The sequence below is a fragment of the Ceratotherium simum genome, chromosome 19 (assembly GCF_057802395.1).
Source record: "Ceratotherium simum simum isolate JZ-2026a chromosome 19, ASM5780239v1, whole genome shotgun sequence".
Lineage (NCBI taxonomy): Eukaryota > Metazoa > Chordata > Mammalia > Perissodactyla > Rhinocerotidae > Ceratotherium > Ceratotherium simum.
In genome coordinates, this window is record NC_141918.1 from 55033917 (window position 1) to 55057202 (window position 23286).

The following is a 23286-nucleotide window of genomic DNA, read 5'->3' on the forward strand; positions in this document are numbered from 1 at the left end:
TGGGCTAACATCTGTGCCTATCTTCCTCCACTTTATATGGGACCCCACCACAGCAGGCCTGACAAATGGTATGTCTGTGCGCGCCTGGGATCCGAACCCGGGCTGCCAGCAGCAGAGCGCGAGCACTTAATTGCTACGCCATGGGGATGGCACCAGATTATATTCACATTTTTAAATGTAGTTTTCCATCTCGTCCCTTCTCCTCCTACTTCACTTTGTTCCATAAATTGCAAGATTCTTTAATATCAGCATGGCACTACAGTATCAGATTCTACAAAGCATTAAATAAGGCACTGATATAAAATTCAAGAAGATCCAAGCCCAAGGGCTCACAGCCTACAGTTTATAAACCCAAATCCACACAAGGCCCATCTGAGAAGGATACTTTAGACATTGTAGGGGAGGGAGACAATTCCTTTACCCACTCTAGGTCCTTCCAGCTGGGCTACAAATTAAATTGACATGAGACAGAATAACAGGAGAAAAATCAAGCAAGTTTAATAACATGTATACATGAGAGAAATCCAGGAATACTGAGCAACTCGGCCATCTGGCCAAAGCTGCCCCCTTAAATATCTTCAGCTAAAGACAAGGAGGATATTGGGGGCAGTGGTTTGGGATTTCAGAGGGGAGGAAGACAATTTACATGTAGATGGAAATGCAAATGTTTGTTAAACAAGTTTTGCTGGGCCAAAAATGGGCTTGTTGGTGCCCTTCTTATCACACCTATTTTACATTATACTGTAGCTATCTTATGGTATTAGCTCATTCCTGGAACAGGCCTTCTATCTTCAATTCTTTTAGGCAGTTTGGGAAAAGGTCAAATGCTTTTCCTGAGTCTTCTGAGACTTCATTGTCTTCAGCTCAAAATAATCCACATACCAGAGTGGTGCATCTCGGGGCGGCCTGCCCTCAGCCCCATCAGCACTGTCAGTCACTTGGGTTACAGCTGATGCAGCTCTCACCAGGTCCTGGCTGACTCTGGAAGGGAGTAAGGGAGGAGAGAAGACCTTTCCTCTCTCTGCTCATAGGCTGAGGTCACCTCAGGGCTGGGAAAGAGCGGTTTATGGAAGTGGACCCATTATTCCTGGAACTGAAACATTCCCTGATTCGGTTCTTCCAGAAATATATTAGCTCTCATGTATTTTTACTTCTTCTCAGATTCCATATAATATGTACTAACTGGCGAATCTGGTCTTTATATCTATTCTTGTCAGCAGAGGAGACTTGCTTAGAGTCTGCTAAGTACCAGACAGCACACAAAGCGCTAGGGAGAAATGCAAAGTGTATAATACGCATGATCCCCACTTTGCAGGAGGAAGAAAGAAGTAAAACCAGCATTGATTGCCAGGCAGTGAGTGTTATTTTTGATTCTCCAACCAACGACACCTTGAAGTCAGGCACCTGAGGTTTACCCAAGGTCTGCCTCATTCCAAAGTCCATGCTCTTTCCACTCTGCTTCATCACCCACCTTGATCAGATAGGCAGGATACCAAAAAGGAAAGTAAACGCAGACATTAAAGGAAACCATCAAACAAGTACTAGAAACTCTGCACACTACCACATGTACAAGGGCAGCAGTGTGTCTGAAGTGCCTGGAACTCTGCTGGCCTTCATCTGAGCATATTCTAGAGCAGACCAAGGACACAACTTGGGGAGCAAGGAAGGTAGATGACAGTCAGAAAATGATTGTGCTGGAACCAAGAGAAATGACGCCGTGGGTAATTAAAACTTCCAATAAGAATGCAAGCTATAATCCCAGGACACCATTTGTCCTTCCAGATTAAGATGCTTCATCTTGGTGGCCCTAGGAAGCATAAAAGACTATGGAAACTTTGTAAATTAGTGAAATTATCAGACCCATCTTCCAGGCAAATGTAAAAGAGAGCGCTGCTTCGTTTGTTTGAGTATTGCCAAGTTCATTCCACTCGCCTTTTATTGACTGTCCTTCCCACATAGCGCCCTCTTAAGCAAGGTAAATGGAAACCGTTTTTCTCCTGACGTTTGGTGTTGGTGCCTGTGAGGTAAGCAGACAAGACAGTTTGCAGAGGAAAAGTGAATACACCTGGTGATGTTTTCAAACATGTGTTTGGCTTTTCTGTTTTCCAGGAGATGTGCGACTGAGGGGTCAGACGGGGGTTCCTGCCGAACGCCGCGGCTCCTACCCATTCATTGACTTCCGCCTCCTCAACAGTGAGTACTCAAGTGTACCTGGAGAGGAGCAAATGTTTGCTTAAAAAAGCTCTTGCTTCCCTCTGAGCTTCGGAACCCTGGGTCTGCCTTCCTTCCTCCATCTGTCCCTCCCACGGGGACTTAACCCTGTGTCTGCAGAATTCCTCGCTCGTGAAGTACTTCTGGCCCTGCCCTACCTCTTCGAGCTTTAGTGAGGGTCCAAGGAGATTATGTCAGCTTTAAAAATGTCCATCTTAAGGACTATGAAGCCCTGCACAAGGAAGCTATTCCTTTCTTATCCAGCACATTCTCTCCACCTTCAGCCAGGACTTGACTACATGAGATTCTATTTTATTTTTAAAACCCCATGGGGAAACTTAATCTGCAGCTGCCCTTGGTAATATCTATTTCTAAATCTCCCTTCTTTGTCTAATCTGAGTCCCTGAGGTCCGTTCTTGCATTCCTGGTAAAACTCGTCGCCGTCGCCCTTTAGTCTGCACTTGCTGCTTCCTCCATTACGACCCCCTCGGAAGTTCACTCTTTCTGCCTTTCCCCTTCATACACTACTCATTTGGAGTTTTGCTCAATCTCTGGTTCACAATTCTCTTAATCTCAAGTTTCCCAAACCAGTGACCAGTCACCCCACCAGATTTCATGTCCTCTAACTACCATGATCACCCTTCACTTTGGACTTGGGGGAGGGGAGAAAGTGGATAAATCTCACAATTTGCTCCAAGGTTTTCAGCATTTGGTTCTCACATCCCTATAAATTTCAAAGAGCTGGGCTGCACCCACAGAGTATTACTTTCCCTCAGCATAAACCAGATCAGCTAAAGAGGTAATTTGATTTACCTCGTCGCCTGGAAATTACTAGGAGAAATTAGAACTTGCTATTTCTGATCCTTAGATCCTCAAAAGGCCCATAGGGGATGGACGTGTTTATATTTCTCCTGGCTTGTTAACCTCCCATATCAATGTGCAATGTCTGTTTTCTCAGCTATTTCAGGGACGCAGAGACTCGGAGTAACTCTTTCCATACTAGAGACAACCTCCCCCACTCAGCCCACCAAAAACACCTTTTAGAGGAGAGAATTGAGTTGCTAGACCAATGCCATATTGAATACAGCCTGTGGGGAGCTCTCCTGATGCCCCTGGATGGGCTGTTCCAGCTATGCCTGGAAGTTAGCCCTCTGACAGTCTCTAGACTGTGTGGATTTCCAGTCCCAGATGCACGGTTCCACCAGGCAGGATGGGGATGAGCAAGGGTTCAGGTAGTTCACCGTCTCCTAAGGCAGAGGGTCGTGAGCAATAGGCAGGGTGGAATGGCGGTGCAGAGCAGAGGGCCCCCAGGCGGGGAAGGAGGCTGGGGGAGTCCAACGGCATCACATGCTGAGCATCACAGAGAGAAAATAACCAAAAAGCCTCTTTTCAATAGTAGATGAGACGTCATATCACGGTTTCCAATATAAGACATGAACAAAGTAGGAAAATAGGAGATATTTCGCCATGATTCCTAGGTTCCAAGTGATAAAATCTCTTTTCTAATTTATCCTGGTGTTCATAAGCAACATCAGCTATCAATGGTGGTGATCTTTGTAGGTGGAATTATGGAATCTTTAACTATCTACATCATAGGTCTCTGTAACACTTGGATGTTTTTTTTTCCATTAGCTTGTTTTACTTTTGTTAGATTAAAAAAACCTGAAAAATAAAAATGTAAACAGGAACTCAATACAGATGATAGTTCACTGTTGTATTGTTCACTGTGTAACAGATCATGTACAAGCAGGTACCATCCTGTCACCCCCGTGCTGTAGCCCCTCCCGGAGCTGCCTGGAGCCTGGACTCCCCCAGCCTCCTCCCCCGCCCAGGGGGCCCTCTGCCCCGCACCCCCATTTCGCCCCGCCCGTTGCTCACGACCCTCCACCTGTCGAGAGCCAGTGTTGGCCACCCACCCTGAGTTCCCCTTCCCCCTGCCCGGCACCCCGCTCTGGAGAACTCTTTCACTCATGCTTCTTTATCAGTAACACATGCTAAGGCAATATTCACTGACCTTCATTGTATTTTGCTTTATAAGTGGTCTCAAATTTTTTTTTCCTAGCTGTAGAAAACACACCCGTAAATAGACTACAAGACCCTAAAGGACAGGCTCTTTATGGTTACTGACCTCTCCGTAACTACTGTCACCAATTAGATTAAAGAGTTCCCTCAAAAAGATTATATTAGGGTCCAGCCCGTTGCTGAGTGGTTAAGTTCTGCGCGCTCTGCTTTGGTGGCCCAGGTTTGCAGGTTTGGACCCGGGTGTGGACCTGCTCCACTCACCAGCCGTGCTGTGGTGACGACCCACATACAAAACAGAGGAAGATTGGCGCAGATGTAGCTCAGGGGAAAATCTTCCTCAGGAAAATAAATAAATAAAAACAAAAAGGATTCTATTAAATAACTATAAATGTCAATCATCCCCCTATGTCTGACTGAGCAGCTCAGATAGGACTGAAGCCCTCTGAGATTCTTCCTTATTTGTAGTACTACCCATTCCATTGTCTACTGCCCCGTATGCCTTGTTAGTGAGCTGAAACTAGGACCAATAATGTTCCTGTGGCCACTCTTCACAATTTCCTGATTTAGTCTGCAATTAAAGCAGCGTGTGACCAGGCAGCGGCAGGTGTGTGGGTACCTGTGTTATGTCCAGTCACTGAAGATACAGTGTATCGTCACACCTCCTACTACTTTGTGTGGAGTCTCCTTCATTCTCTTCAATCTCTTTCCTCCTCTTGTTGGGGTTTGCCTGAGCTGTCAGTGTGGTCTTTCCGCTGAAAGGGAAACATTTTAAAAATAATTTTATAAAACTTTAAGAGTGAATCCCTAAGGAACATGTTGGGACTTTCTCCTAAAATTTTATTTTTACCAGCTGATTCCATTTCTACACAATAAGTATCAGACTAGTTTAAAGTGATTTTTTATGTCATTCACCTTAATTTCTAGTCAGTTTTTTCCAAGTATGGGCAGAGACCTAAGACTTCATTTTCCTCAGGTGTTGTAGTTTTGCTCTGTCTCCCAAGGTAGACTCTCATCTTAGGCTTTTTTGAAAAAAACCATTTATAAGAAAAACTGAATCACCAGAGCCTCTATTCCCTGTGCCTTCTTTCTAAATTACCCAGTGAAACCACGGGGCTGGGTTCCTGGCAGAGTGTCCCTGGACGTCTGCCCTCGACCACCCCCTCCACACATGGTCTCAATGGCTGGAACATGCACACCAAAAACAGACGGTACACGGTAAGGCCCACAGCACTTCTCCATTGGCCCCATTCTTCGTTGCCCCAACCTGTCATAGGAGGACAGGTGACGTCAGAATTAATATCTAAAATAATCAGATTATTTTCTCCTATCAGAACAAAGTTTCTAGATAGTAAAACAGGTAACTAGAACAGGGTGGGCAAATGACAGCTGATGCACCAAACCTGCCAGTTTTGTCAACAAGATTTTATTGGGACACAGCCGTGCCCATTTGTCTGTATGCCTCTACAGCTAAGTACATCCTACAGTGGCAGAGGAGTTGCAGCAAAGACCATAGGGCCCACAAAGCCAAAAGTAGTTATATATGGCCCTTTACAGAAAAAAGTTACCAACCCCTAAGTTAGATTTTTAAACAGAGTTAAAAGGGCTTTATGACATCTCCATAAGCGCATTCAATCCAGTCTATTTTTTTTGTTGTTAATGTCATTTTTTTCTTTTCAATTCCCACTGCCATCACTTTACTTTCAAGAAAGGGCTCACGTTGACTAAATTTACATGAGACAGAAGTATGAACAGAAAGAGAACCTCTCTTGATGATCCAGATTTTAAATTCCACAATTATGATTTTAATTTCACAAATATTCTTCTGGAAGAGGTGTCCCTTTCCCCATATTTTTGAGGGCACAGTACTACCATGCCTATGTACTTGTTGTCTACATATAAGGGGACAATATATACCTGGTACACCTGGCAAGATCCTGGTTTGCACCTGTTGTCCAGGCATACTTATTAATAATGCCATCTCTCACTCCCAAAGTATCCTGGTTTGGACAATAAATTATAAGGCCAATGGATTATATGGGTTTCCCCACAAAAGAGTACTCGAAGACACCACCTCTCAAATGTCACATGCAATCCAGGAATAAAGACCAGAAAATTCTCCTCATGAGAGATCCATCCAGATCCATCCATCTCTCCACTGAGAAATATGTAAGATAAAGTTACTTAACAGCCCGTTTCATTTCCCGTTTATATTTTATACAATTTAGAAATGAGGCATATATATGAATTTTTAGAAGCGTCTCTGGATGAGTAGAAGGAAACTGTGGATTCAGCACCATTTTGTGGGACATAGGAATCACAGACATTCAAAGATGAGAGTTATTTTTACACCTGAGCGTGGAGGGGCGGAACAGAGTGAGAGAAAAAGATAATTATTTTTATTTACATGAGGTACTAAGGCAGAGACCTCATGTGGGCAGGAGGGATGGAAATGTAACGGCTCCATTATCCCAATGCCCATTTCCTATAGATTTATTTCATTGACTGACTCTGTTTGCGGGGAAAGAGGAGAGGAGAAAAGCGTTCCGAGGCGTGTGGCCGCAGAGGTGAGTGTCGCAGCTGCAGTTACAGCTTTCTGCAGAGCAGGTGGCTGCAGAGGCCCTTCCACATCTCTGTCTTCAGGTTTAATGTAATCAGTAGCCTGAGTAGATAATGACTAGGTAGAGATGTTCCCGTGGCAACCACTTCAGAGCAACACAATGTGATTCCACCCTGGCTCAGCAAAGGGAGCAACATACAAAGCAAACACTCCCCTGACTATGGAGCTGGAGGGAACGAAGCCGCTTCCGCCAGAGGGTTTAGGGCACCAGCTATCAGGGGCCACAGAGAGCCTGGAGCTCCAGAGCAGCCCTGGGCTTTGCAGTAGTAGGTTAATTGGCTATTTGGCTTTTCCCCGTCAGTTAATTTGCTAATGTTGATCTTTCAAGTCCTGTTCCTCCACATCTGCCTCTCCAGGCAGGGCCATTTTAGCTGCACAAGCATGAGATAATTTTAGTAAAGCCACCAAAATATTTTCCTTTGCCTATTATTTCCAAAATAGAACTAATATATACAAATAAATATATATATATATGCATACACACACACACACCTTTTTATGAGGAAGTGACCCAGAGACTCAAATCCTTCTTTAAAAGCTGCCATCAAAAACATATGACACCCTGAAGAAGTATAAAATACATTCACAGAAGGACTGTCTCCCAAAAGCCACCCAGCATGTTACCAACCATCTGGTGCTAAGTGACAGTCCCATCTTAAAGACAGAAGGACAATTTGCTTACAAACTCCTTTTTCTAAGAGAATTCCTAGCAGACAGTGACAGCCTTTCAGTAATCTTCTTAAAGATAACTTTTAATCTTACTGTGAGAACCACACAGAATGTAAAGAACCTAAACTGTCATGTTACAGGGTGAGATGTTGCTTAAGGGTACAAATTTGCAACTAGTAGATAAATAAGTTCTGGAGATCTAATGCACAGCATAGCAATTATAGTCAACAATACCATATGATAACTCCAAAGTTGCTAAGAGACCACATCTTAATTGTTCTCACCACAAATATTAAACGATAATTATGTGACCTGATAGAGGTGTTAGCTAACGCTACGGTGGGAATCATATTGCAGTAGATAAATGTATCAAATCAACAGGTTGTACACCTTAAACTTACACAAAGTTATATGTCAATTTTATCTCAATAAAAAAAGTAAATAAAAAATTTTAAAAAGAAAAACATCCTTTTTTAAAAAAAAAGCTACAGGGTTTTTTGAAAGAGGTTGTGCTGAGAGGATGCTATCCTACCCTCCCCATAACCGCCCCCCTGAGCCCCGTGCTCCCCAAGCAGAAAAAGGAGACACCAGTTGGGACTGGCCCAGACTTCTCAGGAATGCCAAGGTAACCCCACAATCTCAAAGTTCAATATTTGCCTTCCTCTAGAAGAAGGCAAGGCGTTGGTTGTGGTCATGGTGCCTCCTGACTCTCTTGGATCACGCTCCATGATATGCACCCAGGGTTTCTGGCGCCAAGCTCCCCAGCACTTCAGACGCGGAAGTGCCAGACCAGCAGGATGTTTAGCCACCGAAACGCCACGGCATTGCAGAAGACAGAGTTGGTGGTGTCCTCGCTCATTCCCTGTCACTATTCATTCACAACCATCGATGGAGCACCTCCTGGGGTAGGCAGTGGCCAGGTGCTGGAGATACAAGGATGCATGAGACATAGCCACTGCCTTTGAGGAATTTACAGAGACATAGGCATATACATTTTGATGTGACAAGATACATCTAGTAATACAAGCATGTATTATAAGAGCATACATTGCATGAGAAACATGGATGTGTTTACAGGATTCAGAGGAGAGCACGATTAACTTTGGAGAAGCTGGGGAAGGGAATAATTAACTCGATCTTGGGGAGTTAGGGAAGGCTTTCTAGAGGAATTAAAACATGAACTGTTACTGAAGCAACAGTGAAGTGAAGGAGGGCTGTCCGCTACACTAAGGCCAGCTTTTGGGGCCGTTCTAAAATACGCTTCAAGACCTAAGGAACCAGGAAAGAGTCGTCAACAATTCTACTCAACTAGGTATAAATACTATTGGAAGATGAGATATCTAAATAGGAGACAAACAGAGAAGTCAGGAGAGATCACTCAATATACCTGACTTTCTGGGGAAAAACATATTCAAAAAGAAACAGTTTTCACACTCTAAAGCTAGAACTGAAAACGGCTATTGCCTTCTGTTAACCTGGCTGACATCATTTAACGGATTTATTTTTTATCTGAGTGATGAAAAATAGAAGATTGAATCAGTGAGCCCAATACTTCCTCTGGGTTATCGTCCATTCATTCACAGAGAGAACACCCACTCTATGCAAGCAGGCCATGATGCCAAGGTGCCCAGAGCCACACCAATCACCACGGGGCTGCGGAAGCCTTTCGCATGATGACTAGCTCCTGTCTCAGACAGCAGTGGGACCGGAGTCTGCCTAAGACGCCAAATGCAAATATCTGAACAATTCCTTCCAACTCAACAAGGATTCGGGGGTAGCAGTTGGGACCTACTACCTCCTGTCCCTGGGCTGAGGATTCTGAGTGCTTGAAAGGAAACTTTGAGATATTCCTGTACCTTCGAAGACCTAACAACCTCATTACATGGACAAGACAAACACAATAAGCCAAGGACCATACAAGAATGTAAATGATCTAGTTCTAGAATAATTGACACAGATGGTACATTGGAGACAAGGAAGGCAGAGATGAATAAAGGGCCCAGAACAGGAGAAGAGGGCTTCATGGTCTTGTGCTGAACTCTGAAAGGTAAGGAAGGGTGTTGACTGGTTAAGGAATTGCCTAGAAGTCAGACTGAGCTGACATTTGGGAGACATTAAATCACTAAGTTGAAGAAAGTCCAGAAAGTATCACATGTGTTGACCAGAGAGAAAACGAAAGGCTTAAAATGCAAGATAAAGAATTTGAATGAATGCTTTATTCATTAAGCAAAGAGGGTCTCTAGAGAATTTTGAGAAAAATACGGACAGCATGAAATACTGTCTCAGAAAATTAACATTCATACATAGGAGGGACAGACTCAATGAGTCAGGCAGCAGACTATGATGGCAGTAGACATAAGGCGTAAATCTAGAGGTGATGTGGAGACAACGAGATAAAACTCAATGATACTGAATACTAGGAGGTCCAGGGGTTGGTCTGGCCATCTGACAAATTGGAGATGAGGTGAACGGTGAGGAGAGCTGGAGGGGGAGTTGGGAGAAACATGGGGAGCTCAGTGGGGACAGGTTGTTTGCAGGAGAGTCAAGTGGAAATATCCAGGAAAGAGCGGGACATAAGGGCCTGCAGTGCAGGTAGGAAAGGCCTGTTCTGGAAGTTCCCCTTGGGAGTCACCATCATCCATGAGCCATGTGGCCAGAATAGGTATCACAAAATCACCAAGCACTCTGTTCAAGGGCCCCAATAATTTTAGTTTATAACAAGTTTGATTTAGCAAAGCACAAGGCTGTTGATGATAAAGCCCACAAGGAAGTAAGGCTCACCAGCAATTTATTTCGCTCTGTGAGAAACCATTTAGACACCACGATTCAGACACCACCCTACCCCGCATCCTGGATTCTGTTTGGTACAAACCGGCTGCTTATGTCAGAGCCCAGCGGGTTTACCAACTCACCCGAATACAGCACAGAGAAATGGCGATTTTCTACGGCAGTGCTTCCTGGAGTAAAACCCTAACCCACTGGGAGTACTTGAGGCCTAGTGGCTTCTTTGGATTTCTGGAGACAGTAAACTACAGAGGGAAGTAGGAATGAATAAGTTTCTTTTGACTGAAGTTACCCCCTGAGTCACTGATCCAGAATGACTTGTTTGTTAAATAAAATTAAATTCAACCTCCTACCCAGAAGCAGGCATAGCCTATCTCTTGTGACTTCATTAATAAACAAAATGAGGGGCTACGTCCTCTCATTGCCATCCTGCCCTCAAAGTTTTAAAAGATCTAAAAGACTCACCCTAGTCCCCATTTAACTATATACATGAAAAAATGAGAGAGGGTTCCATCCTTAGACTCTTTCATGTATTTCCAAATTGAGATCTCAGGGTTAACACACAAGATCAAGAAGATCTTGTTTTTTTTCTAACTAGCAAACCAAATTGCCTTGGGGCACTGGGGTAGTTTATTACTTATAAGTAACCTTAAGAGGGAGGGCAATAGAACCTGCTTGAGGAAAGTAGCAGCAATTATGGAAGAAAGTCCCAAGGGAAGGTGGCCAATGCCACTCACCTAACAACGGCCACCACATTAGCTCTGAGATGGGAGGTGCTTAATCCCAGGCACATGATGTCCGAGGCAGGGTGTGGATCCCTCTGAGGCAAGACTCCCCAAGGCTGTAGGTCTCCTGAAGGCCTAGAAGCACAAGAGCGCCACTGTGAACATGGAAATAACAGAGGCCCTTGACACCCATCTGCAGGCGGCTTCTCTGCCTGGTCCACCCTGATTGCCCACCCAGAGCCCCGTGCACACAGAACTCCCGCTGCTCAGTGCACACTCTAAACTACGGTCAGCAGAAGGAACTAACGGGAAGACAGAGAGCTCTGAAGTCAGACCTGGGTATGAATCCTACTTCTTTTGTCACATGGGGAAGATGCCCAGACAACGTACTGTCCACACGTATAGAAGGAGATTGGAACACCAGCCGCATTGGGTGGAGGTGAGAGGTGAGTGAGATCAGTGTGTCCTGTAGCCTGTCTTGCTCGTGACAGGTCCTCGGTAGATGTAGCTGACCCTTGGACACACCTTCTTCCTCTGCTGAGTGCACCTTCCAGCCACCTCTTCCCGAGGAGGCATCTGTCCATCCTTCGAGCCCTGGCCCAGCATTATGACCTCTGTGAAGCCCGCCTCAACCCCTCCTCTGTGCTCCCATCACATCTCCAAGAGAGCAGCCATCACACTGTAACTGCAAACTCTTTGAACCTGAATCTCTGGATGGTATATTTGCAAACGTCCTGAGGCGACCTGATGCATAAAGCCCAGCTCTGGACCTTCCATGAGTATTTGGGAACCACCACTATAGGTCAGTCATGCCATACACACATTATATCAAAGAATAATAATAATAGCTCATACGTGGGGATCCCTGAGGTTCTGGACACTGTTTTATGTGCTTTGCACAGATTGACGCCTTTAATCCCCATAAGATCCCTACGAAGTAGGCACTACTATTTAAGATGGGGAAACTGAGACCCAAAGAGGAGAAGTAACTCACCCAAGAAATAACCCAATATTCAAACCCAAAAATACAATGCCAGAGCACAAGCTCTTAGCCATAATGGACTATCATGCTTCTTTTTATGTGTGTGTGAGGAAGATCAGCTCTGAGCTAACATCTATTGCCAATCTTCCTCCTTTTTTTTTTTTTTGCTCCCCAAAGCCCCAGTAGATAGTTGTATGTCATAGTTGCACATCCTTCTAGTTGCTGTACGTGGGACGCCACCTCAGCATGGCAGGACAAGCGGTACGTCGGTGTGCGCCCAGGATCCGAACCCGGGCCACCAGTAGCGGAGCACGTGCACTTAACTGCTAAGCCACGGGGCCGGCCCTATCATGCTTCTTTATAAATAAATTTTAATGTTCAAAGGCAGGACATGCATGCAATATATTCCTTTATGTGTCATATATGTGACAATTACTTCTGTTAAATATTTTTCTTACATTATAATACTCATTTTCTTTTTATAGTACATTTAGACTATTTCCTTTCTGGTGTGAAACTTCTTCAATATCATTGAGCAAATATTTTTATAACTTAATGGGAAAATATGTGATCGTACTTCCAAATACTAGATTTTGCAACTTTTCGATTGTCTTTTTCTACATTCCTACTGCTCCAGCAGAAGGTGCCAAATGACAAATTGCTCATTTCATCACCCGACCTTGCGTTCTTTGATAAGAAAGAGAAGGGTGTGGTGGTGACAACTGAGGACACTCATCAGCTGTCCCCAAAGAAGGAAATGGAATCGCTACTGTGACAAATTAAAATCAGATTTGAGGCTGCCACTGGTTGCTTTAATTTTCCTCAGGGAGGAGTTGGTTATTTCCGGTCATGCAAACTGCACATCGTTGAAAGAAAGTTTCTCAAAATGTTTATAATATGTTAAGTAAAAAGAAGCAGGATACAAAATTGCTTATCTTAAAAGAAGATCTCAGTTATGTTTTTAAAAATACAACAAATTTTGGCAGGGATCATTTCTAGATGATTATTATTTCCTTCTTTCTACTTTTCTATTTTTTTCTACCATAAGCATGTATTTCTCTTCTAATCAGAAAAAAAATAAGATTTTATTAAAAGGGAAAAACTCAAAATGTGGACAAGAAATAGAGTCTTAATGTTTTTCTAAATAAAGTAACATCAAGATGCAGAAAATGAAGTTGCAGCCATGGGCCAGAAAACACCGTCTACTAGGCCACCTGGGAAACTGATCAGAAATTGTGCAACTGGGGATTTATCAGAGCTGTGTACCGTACTTCACAACGATGGCTGGTCATTTCAAGACGGAATTTATTCCAAAGAGCATGAAACCAAAATTCTAATTCACGTTTAAACAGCACTTCACATTTGATGAAGCTTTTAAATGAGATCTTTCAGCCCAGTTTCTCACCTTTACAAGCAAAAAAAATAAACTCAGCGAGGCCAAGTGATTCACTGCAGGCCGATGAAAGACTTAAGACCCAGGATTCAGGTCTGTGGGCCGTTTTTCCACTCAAGCACACAGCCTTCCTTAATTAAACTTTACCTTAAAGATATAAAATAAATGCTATCACTTGAAAACAAGGACCCCCCAAAGGCGCAGGGAGCGGAGCCAGCTGCCCACTCTCTGTCTGCTCCCTTCCTGGGCTGGAAAAGGAGACCTGGAGTATCCGCCCTTACAGGGTTATTGTGAAAGGTAGTGAGTGTCTGTGCGGAGGGCTGGCCCAGGCCCTGTCACGGGGCGGATTCTCAGCCCATGTGGACTGTTGTTATGCTGTTATTCCTATTTCTCTCTGACCATCTCTAGAAGAGTATATGACACATAGCAGAACAGCACACTTGACTTACATCGAAGAAGAGAGTAATTTATTAACCCTCTCAGTTTCCCATTCTTTCACTTATTCATCCTTTCAACGAATATTTACTGATCTCCCCCCACAATGCCAGACATGTCTCCCTCCGAAGGATGGTTGTCAATAAAGTGGGACAGAGAAAACGGCAGCTGGAGACGTGGGCGTAGGGAAGGCTTTTTGCAAGACATTGAAGCAGGCTGAAATTATGGTGCGAAAGATCCAGTTGAGAAAGAACAACGGAATATACGGGAGAGAAGAGTCATAACTGGGAGGAAAGAGTCCTGGAAAGGTGGGAGCGGACTGGCCTTAGCAAAGACGCAGCTCCTCTAATAGAACAGGTAGAAAGAAGGAAAACTGGTTGCAGAGTGGGAAGTTTTGTAGGCTTTGTAGCAGAAAAGTAAGGGATTTCCCCTCTGGTGACTTCCAGTTTCTCCGCAAAATAGGACACAAGGTGGAGATTAGTGGAGACAGGGCGCTGGAGGATGCTCTGAGCTGGCCCGTCCTGCATTGTGGCCCAGGAAAATAGTTCTGTGCTCCGCCTGGGCACCAGCCCTCAGCAGCAGAAGTATCACAACTGATGCACCACCAAAGGGAAATTCCAGCAGCAACACGGTGATCTGGCCCCACCTTTGTCAGCTGTCTGTGCCATTGCCTTCCCTTGTCCTCACAGGGGGGGCCTTTATAGATAAGCCTGTCACCATTCCTGTGCTCCCTCCACATCTCCCCAAAATACAAAACTGAAAAACAAAGTGATGACCTCACATCAAAGACTGCTCTCTCTTTCTCGTGCTTCCCTGTGCTCTGCAGGTTATATAATCTATAAGGTGTGTCCAGCCATGAAAACAAGTTTCGTCTCTGTCCTGCACACCCACCCAGCTACCATCCACAAGGGGCAGTTAGCATGAAGAAGGTGTGGCGGCAGCCAGTCTATTTCTAGGCAGGGGCCAGGTGATGTTCCCTCCTTGCTCTCCATCCCCCAGAGGCTCTGGATCCTTTGGAAATGTGAAGATTTCCAGCACCTTTTCTCCCAAGAGCTGCTAAGAATTTAGTCAAGTAGAATGTACTTACCTGAGCATAGATTGCAAGTCCCAGTAGCCCCCTTCCCTCTCCCACCCACCGTTTTTTGACCATCTTTGCCACATGAGGAAGGAAAGGCCCTTGTCTCCTCTCTTCTTCTTCTTTCATTCTTTCATTTTGTGCCTTACCACGTTAGTTCTATTTTCTATTTTGGAGACAATTCTTGGTAAAGACCAGAAAGCTAAAAAATCTATCCAAAAAATCTTCTCCTTGGAAGATCTCGAATAAATCCCCTTTTTTTAAAGAAGAAAAGATAAACTAGATAAAACAATTCCTATTTATTGAGCAACTACTGCATGCCAGGCTATGAGCTATAAGAGAAAAAGGATGCAAAAAACATTTTGGGAAAGGCTGGTACACAACTCAGATGAACACTAGATCAATTGGCAGGTGCCCCAGAGGTTCCAGTGGAGGGAGCACTGGACATTCTAGGAAGGAGGTCATGGAGAGGTTGGCATTGGCACTTGGACAATGATTGCACTTTTGTAAGTGGAGTTTTTTTAAATGCATTCAAAATAAAGACCAGGGGTGGAAAATGCTGGGTTTATTCAAAGGGTGAGTCCCTCCGGATCCTGGACATTGGGTGTGGAAGGGAGGGAGTTGCACAGTTGGAGAGAAGGTCATCAGAATTGATGTAAAATTAGGCTGAAACTTTTCCTAAACGCTGAAGATTGGTTGGAACCAGACGAGGGACCATCTTGAATGCCAGTTTGTCGTTTACACTATAAAAAATAAAACAGAGAATCACTGAAGGCTTGAGAGTAAAGAAAAACAAGTCTTTTCCCCTTTGTATCTTGCACAGCAAGTGGTTGCTTCTTCTTAATATTAAAACTAAGTCACAAAGAAATGGCCAGTTATTCCTGGATGTACAATGAAATGCATTCTGTATCATTTCAACACCTTTTGTCTAGCCTTCTATACCTCAGATCAGGACTTCTTTATCAAAATGCTTTATAGAAACAGCATTTACTGGTCTCAGTGTTCCATTCTATTTCAAATTTGTTACATAGAAAGTTCCGGATCTCAATCCAATAACAATATACAATCTATAATTCTAACTCTAAAGTTGGCAGATATTTAATGGACGTGTTCTATGTGCTATGTTATATGTATAACCTTATTTATTCCTCTCGACAATGTGTAGGTTCTGTTAATTAGGATCACTCTCAATTGGCATAGGGGGCAATGGAGACACTGAGAGGATGCAGAAGTCTACACAGCTGTGTGGGACACAGTCGGATTGCAAAGCCACACAGTGACTCTAGAGGTCGACCTCTGTGCCCCTCTGCTGGAAGGTTCTACAACCCTCCCTGGTGAGGAGGCAACCTCTGGCAGGTCTCCAGACTCACTAAAGTGCTGAGACACTCTTCGTCAGTCATTTATTCACCCAATAGATATTTATTCAGCACCTACTTTGTGCCAGAGACTGTTCCAATCGCTTAGCTCCAGCCGTGGGAAACAGACCAAGTTCCTTCATTTAAAGGATGTCTTTTCTTCCAGTACTTTCTCTACCACCTATATCCCTCTTGATTATAGCAATAATCACTCTGTACAGGGCAATGTTAGGTCTCTAAAATGTCAACATTATTCTTGATATCAGTGCCAAGGTATCTTAATATTTGTGTAAAAAATCATTTTCACAGGCAAATAGATTATGATACTTCAGAGGGAAATGTCTTGAAAGACAAGTGTTGATTAACGTATTGAAAGACAAGCACGTTCTAGTCAGCCAAATGTTCTCTTAACTGGGTATTGCCAAACATGGATAACCTATTTGGAAAGAATTATAATATGACCCAAAACTCCTAACTCAAATGCTATTTGAGGGCATAACTTAGCTTTTCTCCAGTGACTCATAACTTCTCAGAGTCTTAGATTGTTTCAAAGTCGATTATTTTAAACAGAAATTATTAGCTGGAACTTCAAAACAATCTTTGTGAAGAGTTTAACTTTCTTATTTTTAAAATTCCCATTGGCTGAAACTTTATAGTTTTTATAGCCTTTATAGGCTAGTGGTGCCACCTGAGGTTTTGAAAGTAATCTAAAGCAGTGGGTTTTTATTTCATCTGTTTGGAAACGACTAACAGAGCAATACAATGGATGGATTTCATCCAACACTAATCGCTGGATAAGTAAGGAACACCCACTATAGGGAGGTTAATAATAAGGCGCGTCAGCCTAGTCTGATGGCAGGAATGTTCTCTTAGACTATTTCTGGACTCTCTGCTTAGCAGCCCTCACCGCCTGAAATCACCCTTTGGCGCTATTGTTTAAGTGTCTTAAATAGAGAAGACTAAGAGAAGGAACACTTCTACTCCTTTAGATGATCACGAAGAGGCTCTGGTCACCATTTGCCAATGATATTAGTGGCATGAATGATAGGAAATGGTGACTCAAGGTAATTCAAGGTCAATTTCAATTACATATGAAAAATGAAAACTTGGGCTGAAGTATTAGGAAATTCTTAAATTCCGCTCCTTAAATTGCGGAGTGGAATTTTAAATGGGGCTGAGAAATATGTGCAAAGCATCAACACAATAGAATATTATTAGAAAAGCTATACAAACAAAAGAACGTTAAAATGACTTTGCTATATAAAGTTCAATGCCAAATGACAGTGTCTCGTGCACACACCTGGTGCCAAGCTCAGGCCCTCTGACTGATAGGAGTTTAATGCTATATCCCTATCTATTTCTCTCTCGAGAGCAGTGGAAATCAAATTTGCTTTTATTCTCATCTTATATTAATGAAGTAGAAGCTCTACAAGGAAAGGACCTTTATTTTGCTCCCTGCTTTGTGTCCTGGTGCCCAAAACAACACTGCACATGGCAAGGGCTTGATAAATATTTGTTGGATGAATAAGCAAATTATTCAAGGTGTTTATTCAGAAAGACTTGTTGCTATAGATGGCATAATGTATTTTTACTAAACAAAGATAAATTGTACATAATATGCTGACAACAGTAGCTGGAAAGTTTGCCCTGTTACAAGAATTTTTTCAAATAAGAGTTCAGTAAAGAGTATCTTCATGAAGATTATCAATATTATGTGGTATAGGTACTATCTTACATGTCTTCCATTCTACTTTTAAATTAGTTGTATTTGTGATAAGGCATTAATATTTGAAATGCAATATTTAAGACATATTTTAGCAAAAAGAGAATATGTTCTTTCTAAGGAACAAAGAAAATGAAAATATAGGACTGGATCATCCTTTGCCCTTAAGTCGTGTTTTCTGAGCCTGTAATCTTTGTTAGTATATATCCTTCACGGCACCATTTTCCAAAGCATACCAAAGGGTACACAAGAGGATCTTATTGTTCCAGAAACCACCCTTTTTCTTTCACTTTAATAGTTGAGTATTTATTTTAATGTGTAATAGGGAAAATGTAACTAGCATATCCAGTCTGTTTTTTTATTGATACCAGATTTATATGCTATATATAAGTAAAAATGGATTTATTTGATTTAAAGGAAGATATTAAGTAAATAGAGGTGTAGGCAGATATAAAAACCATAATAATGGCACGTGGATGACTGAGGTTGGAGAAACTCTGACCTTGGTTCATGGTTGGAGCAGAGGCTCAACATAGCAAAGGCCGAGTTCTTGTAAGGATCTTCCTATGCTACAGACCAGAGTCTGTTACTTAACCACTTTTACTAGCTAAGCTTTCACCAGTAGAATGGCTTTTAAATCTGTCTGACCCAAAGCCTCCTTTTTATAGCATATATTTTATAATCTCCTTCTTTACTAACTTGAAAGGAAATCCATAGCCTACTTATACATATAAGAGCCCCCCCAAAAACAATCTAAGGTCCTAGCTGTATTATAAAGCAGAAATACAGGAAAAACAATATGCAACTTAATATGTTTTCATTACGTGAATGCTTGTGCATAACCATCCTAGAAGGCACGTATATGAAGTCATATATTACAGCTGCCTGCAGAATCACTGTGAATGTGGCAGCTACGAATGCAAGACATACCTGTGCTCTGTTGGTAACACAATCAGGTAGCATAAACAGTCTGGCCACTGGTGATGTCCTAAGATGGAGAACAACTCCAATAAAGTCCTGTCTGCCACCTTCCCTGCCAAAATTACATTTCTCCATTGGTTTGCATAGTAGTTGCATTGCTGAAAAGGGAATATTAAAACTGTGCAAAACAGTACTTTCGGTTTATATGTTAAACATGGAACAGGGGTTAGGTTCCAGGTTCAGATCACTATAAACAGACTTTTCACATACATAAATTCCTGAACAGCCACTGAAAAGTTGAACAAGATACCAGACAACTGTTTGGTGTGTGGAACTGTCCCACATGCTTTAGAACATCTAGATCCCCAGCTCCCTTCCGCTAAATACCCCCAAACATTTCCCAAATGCCTCCCACATCCACCTCATAAATCCAATAGCACTCTCGGACTTATTTGTTGCTTAAGCTCTTCATGACTCAGTAATGTGCAGGTATTAATCCACTTTGGGCTTTTTATTTATCAGTGATAGCTTTGGGGTCTAAAGTATCTTAAACATAAAAGATTAGCTGTAAAGTAGTTACAACAATATTTATTTTATTCTATTTTATTATTATTACAGAAGTTTTATTGCTTAAGGCTTGTTGTTAACTGTAAAGTTTCTCTTTTGGCTTAAAGTTGGTAAAGAATAAATATTCTTAGAGTAAATTTCAGGGACTTTGGCTGCTTTTAAGAAAACTATTTCAAACTTGGGGCTCCTGAAAGAATCTGAAACTCGATATAACTAGAAATCTGGTTACCAAAAATCAGATACTTTTTGAATTATCTAAGCCTCCCAGGGCTGCAAATTTTGACAGCATAGCTTTAAAAGCAGATTCTTGGCATAATTTTGAGTAGGTTTTGACCAAGTCATGCTGAGAAATTTGCAACTGCAGCATTCGTTGGGGTGTACAAGAAAGAAAAAAAAAATTTAATGAAAACTTTCCAGAGTGAAGGACCTTAAACTTAACTGAACTCCTGAACTTGACGCCCTGTTGTGATCTTTCTGACACTTTGAGGAATGGTTCTGGAGGCTCCAAATAGCACACTGCTCACTCTTCATTCTTAAACACTGTGAAATCTGTCAACCCATCAGATCATCAAGAGGGCAGAATGTGACTCGTCATTACTGAGCAGGATGTTCTCCAGGACACCAGAGAAGCTGGGCAGATTTTTTTTACCAAGAGCTTGGGCCTGACATTTTGAGAAAGAACCTGATTTCCATTCATTTGGAAAGCTGGCTCAGCACATACGCTTGAACCAAACATGCCCTCCACAAGTCACCAAAGTGACAATTTGACATCCATCCCATTAATTCTTATCAGAAATCTGATCCTTGGAAATAACCATCTTTATTCGCAAAGATGGAAAGTTTAAAATACTTGCCTCTGCTCAAGGTAGAACCTGATTTTTTTTTTTAATTAATTCTATTGCGTGCGACAAAGAAATCAGTTAATTTTCTTGATGCCTGTTCTTCCGCTAGTTATACGTTGTTTTTTACTGAGTTCCTTAACTTTTTGGTACTGTTTCTCTGCTTGTAAACCAGGAATAGGGGTTGGCGTTATTAGCTCAAGTTATGTTGTTGAGAGAACTGGGACCCCTGGGCACAATGGCCAAGTCAGTGAAGCCTTTCTTTGACTTCCACTCCTTCTGTCCCTCTGTCCACTGTGCTCAGTGCTGAGGATTAAAAGGTCAATGAGGCATGGCCCCTGCCCTCAAGGAACTCACAGTGTAGTGCGTGAGAAAGACAATGACTGACGAGTAATCAGACCTGAGGTCGACCCTTGAACCTGGTTATTTCCACTAGGCCAAGGGCTCTTTCCTTGGAATTACACTTTTTGTTCCATCTCATCACAGTCTGTAGGCTTTACCTAGCTAGACAGCCCACTGGCTGAGACTCCAAGTAGAGCCATAAGGTCATGCTCAACCTGGCTCACCTACTTGGAGATAGACTGAACATGAGAAGAATGACAGCACTGTCATGGCGCCATAGCTGCTCCTGGAGATCCAAACCCCATGAGGGTACTGTTGTTATCCAGCTACACTAGCTGCCCGCTAGATGGGCAGCCGGAGGTCCCAAGAGAGTGCAGATCTCCGCCCCTCAACCCCCAGGACCACTGCTTTCAGCTATTACCTCCATGAGGAGGAGGAGTAAGTTCCCCTCTTGACAGGGAGCTCTCTGAGGGAAGAGGCTGTGTCTTCATCTTTGCACCCAGCACCGCTCAGTGTCTGGACCAAAGTGAATCCTTGGGTAATGTTTGGAGAAGCAAAGGAAGGAAGGAGGGAGGCAAGGGAAGGATGAACTCTTAGACATCGAGGACAATTCCTCTCTTTGGTCACTCCACGAGTCCAATGCTGAAGCTACCAAGTTTCTGCCTCCCCTTCCGCTCTGCCCCTTCCTTCAGACACAGCAACTAAACTTCCTTCTGAGCAATCCAGTGCTAATGAGCTAGGACAGAGAAACCTATGCCACCCACTTTCACTCCTTGCCATGTGCATCTCCACAGCCCCTACTTGAGGGGGCCTCTCTACAGCTTTAGAGGTTATATGTATGTTCATATTTTTTTTCCAACACAGGCTTCTTTAAGCTTGTTTTTAGAGCTCCATGGTCTCTATAGTCCTAAGAATAGGAACATGTTTCTGACCGACCACTCTACCCCTACTGTTAGGTTTCATCTCATCTGGAAGGGCATGGGGGCCCAGTCCATTGCTGGGAAGAACACAACCTCACCAATAGCAAATCTCAAACCCACATGGGATTGAGAGGGTGGTGCAAAACATTCCTTCCATTTCTTCTCAGATTGGCTTCCATTGGTACAGAGACCACCGCCAATGGGTGCTTGTGTCTCCGTTCTCTTTTGATCTCCTTTCTCCTGCCCTCCTTTTCCCTGCCCTCCTTTCTCCTTTTTCCTGTTCCTCTTCTCCTGCCCTGCCCTCTCACCCTCTCCCCCTTGCCACATCCCCTACACACATACCAGGCGCCATCTTGCCTCCATGCCTTTTGGAAAGACAGACTTCTGATTCCATCAAGGACAAGGGGCAAAGGGAGTCATCCCATTCTTTTTTTTTCCCTTATAAATTTTATTGTTCTTTTTTTTTTTTTTTTTTGAGTAAGATTAGCCCTGAGCTAACTTCTGTTGCCAATCCTCCTCTTTTTGCTAAGGAAGATTGGCCCTGGGCTAACATCCATACCCATCTTGCTCCACTTTATATGGGAGGCCTCCTCAGCACGGCTTGATGAGTGGTGCATAAGTGCGCGCCCGGGATCCAAACCTGCAAACCCCGGGCCGCAGAAGCAGAGCACATGAACTTAATTACTTTGCCACCAGGCCGGCCCCAAGTTGTCCCACTCAAGAGAGTAGAGCCCACTAGACATATAAACTTTCTGTTGCTCATATTTTCCACTTCATATGATAATTTCTAGGTGTTTTTATGCTAAAATATCCCTTACCCATCACAGCTGAAGTAGAAGCAAAGGTAGTGAAGACGATAAAGAGCCCATCTCACCACCTTTGTCTGGGTAGTTGAGGGCAGAAACACTGTCTTGAAGAATCTGCATATTCAATACCATATATCTTGCACAGAGGAGGCTCTCAATGAAAATCTGTAGGTGGAGCCTTCCCGATGTCACCATACTGCTTAGATCTAAGCCCAGAGAGACTCAGAAAGAAGAAATAGCCAATTCAGGCCTAAAGGGCTTCAGTTTCATTCAGTGACAGCCACCAAAGAATATTAAGTATTTCTTAAATAACCTTCCCTGATTAGAATATTTAACATTGTAAAAGTAATTAGAAATATTTAGAAAACACATAAAAGATCCATGCGTTTTGTAGAGGGAAAGGAGGAGGAAGAAAAGAAGATAATGCCCCTGGGCCACCTTCAACAAGTAAGATTATGCTCTCAGACCACGTCTTGAGCAGCAGATGCCCTTCAGTTAAAATCTCAGGTGACTTGAAGGCTTGGCTCCGAAATGGTTAATCCTGAGGCTGTGAGTGTCCTGTCACGGTTTTATTTTGAGCAGCCTGTTTGCCCAACTCCGGCCCACTCCTTCCCGTCCCCAGAAACTGCTGCTCTGCCCTATGTACACAATGAAAATGTTTGTCTTTTCCAAAGCTGGATGTACGAACCAATGTCTGCGAATTTCTTTGTGTAATAACATAATAATCAAATCGCGTTAAGTCACTGTCAGTCATACACATGTTTCCAATTTTAAAACCCGCAAGCGATTTATTATTCACCCCCTAATATCCCATTTGTACATTTAGTGAGAGAAACGGGAAAGTTACATACACAGACTCACTTCCAAAGTTTGCTGTGAAGTTATTTCTCGCTTGTTTTC

At 43.0% G+C, this 23286-nt stretch overlaps 1 protein-coding gene across 3 annotated transcripts in view; it reads left to right on the forward strand.

The window, feature by feature from the left end:
* The window catches only part of PDE7B (phosphodiesterase 7B), a 295823-nt gene that overhangs the window by 221940 nt on the left and 50597 nt on the right, over window positions 1-23286 (forward strand). For all 3 annotated transcript variants that reach the window (XM_004422351.3, XM_087444159.1, XM_014781254.2), the window contains one exon: window positions 2110-2193. In XM_004422351.3, coding sequence (XP_004422408.2) covers window positions 2110-2193 — 84 coding nt within the window. The remainder of the gene's footprint in view (window positions 1-2109; window positions 2194-23286) is intronic.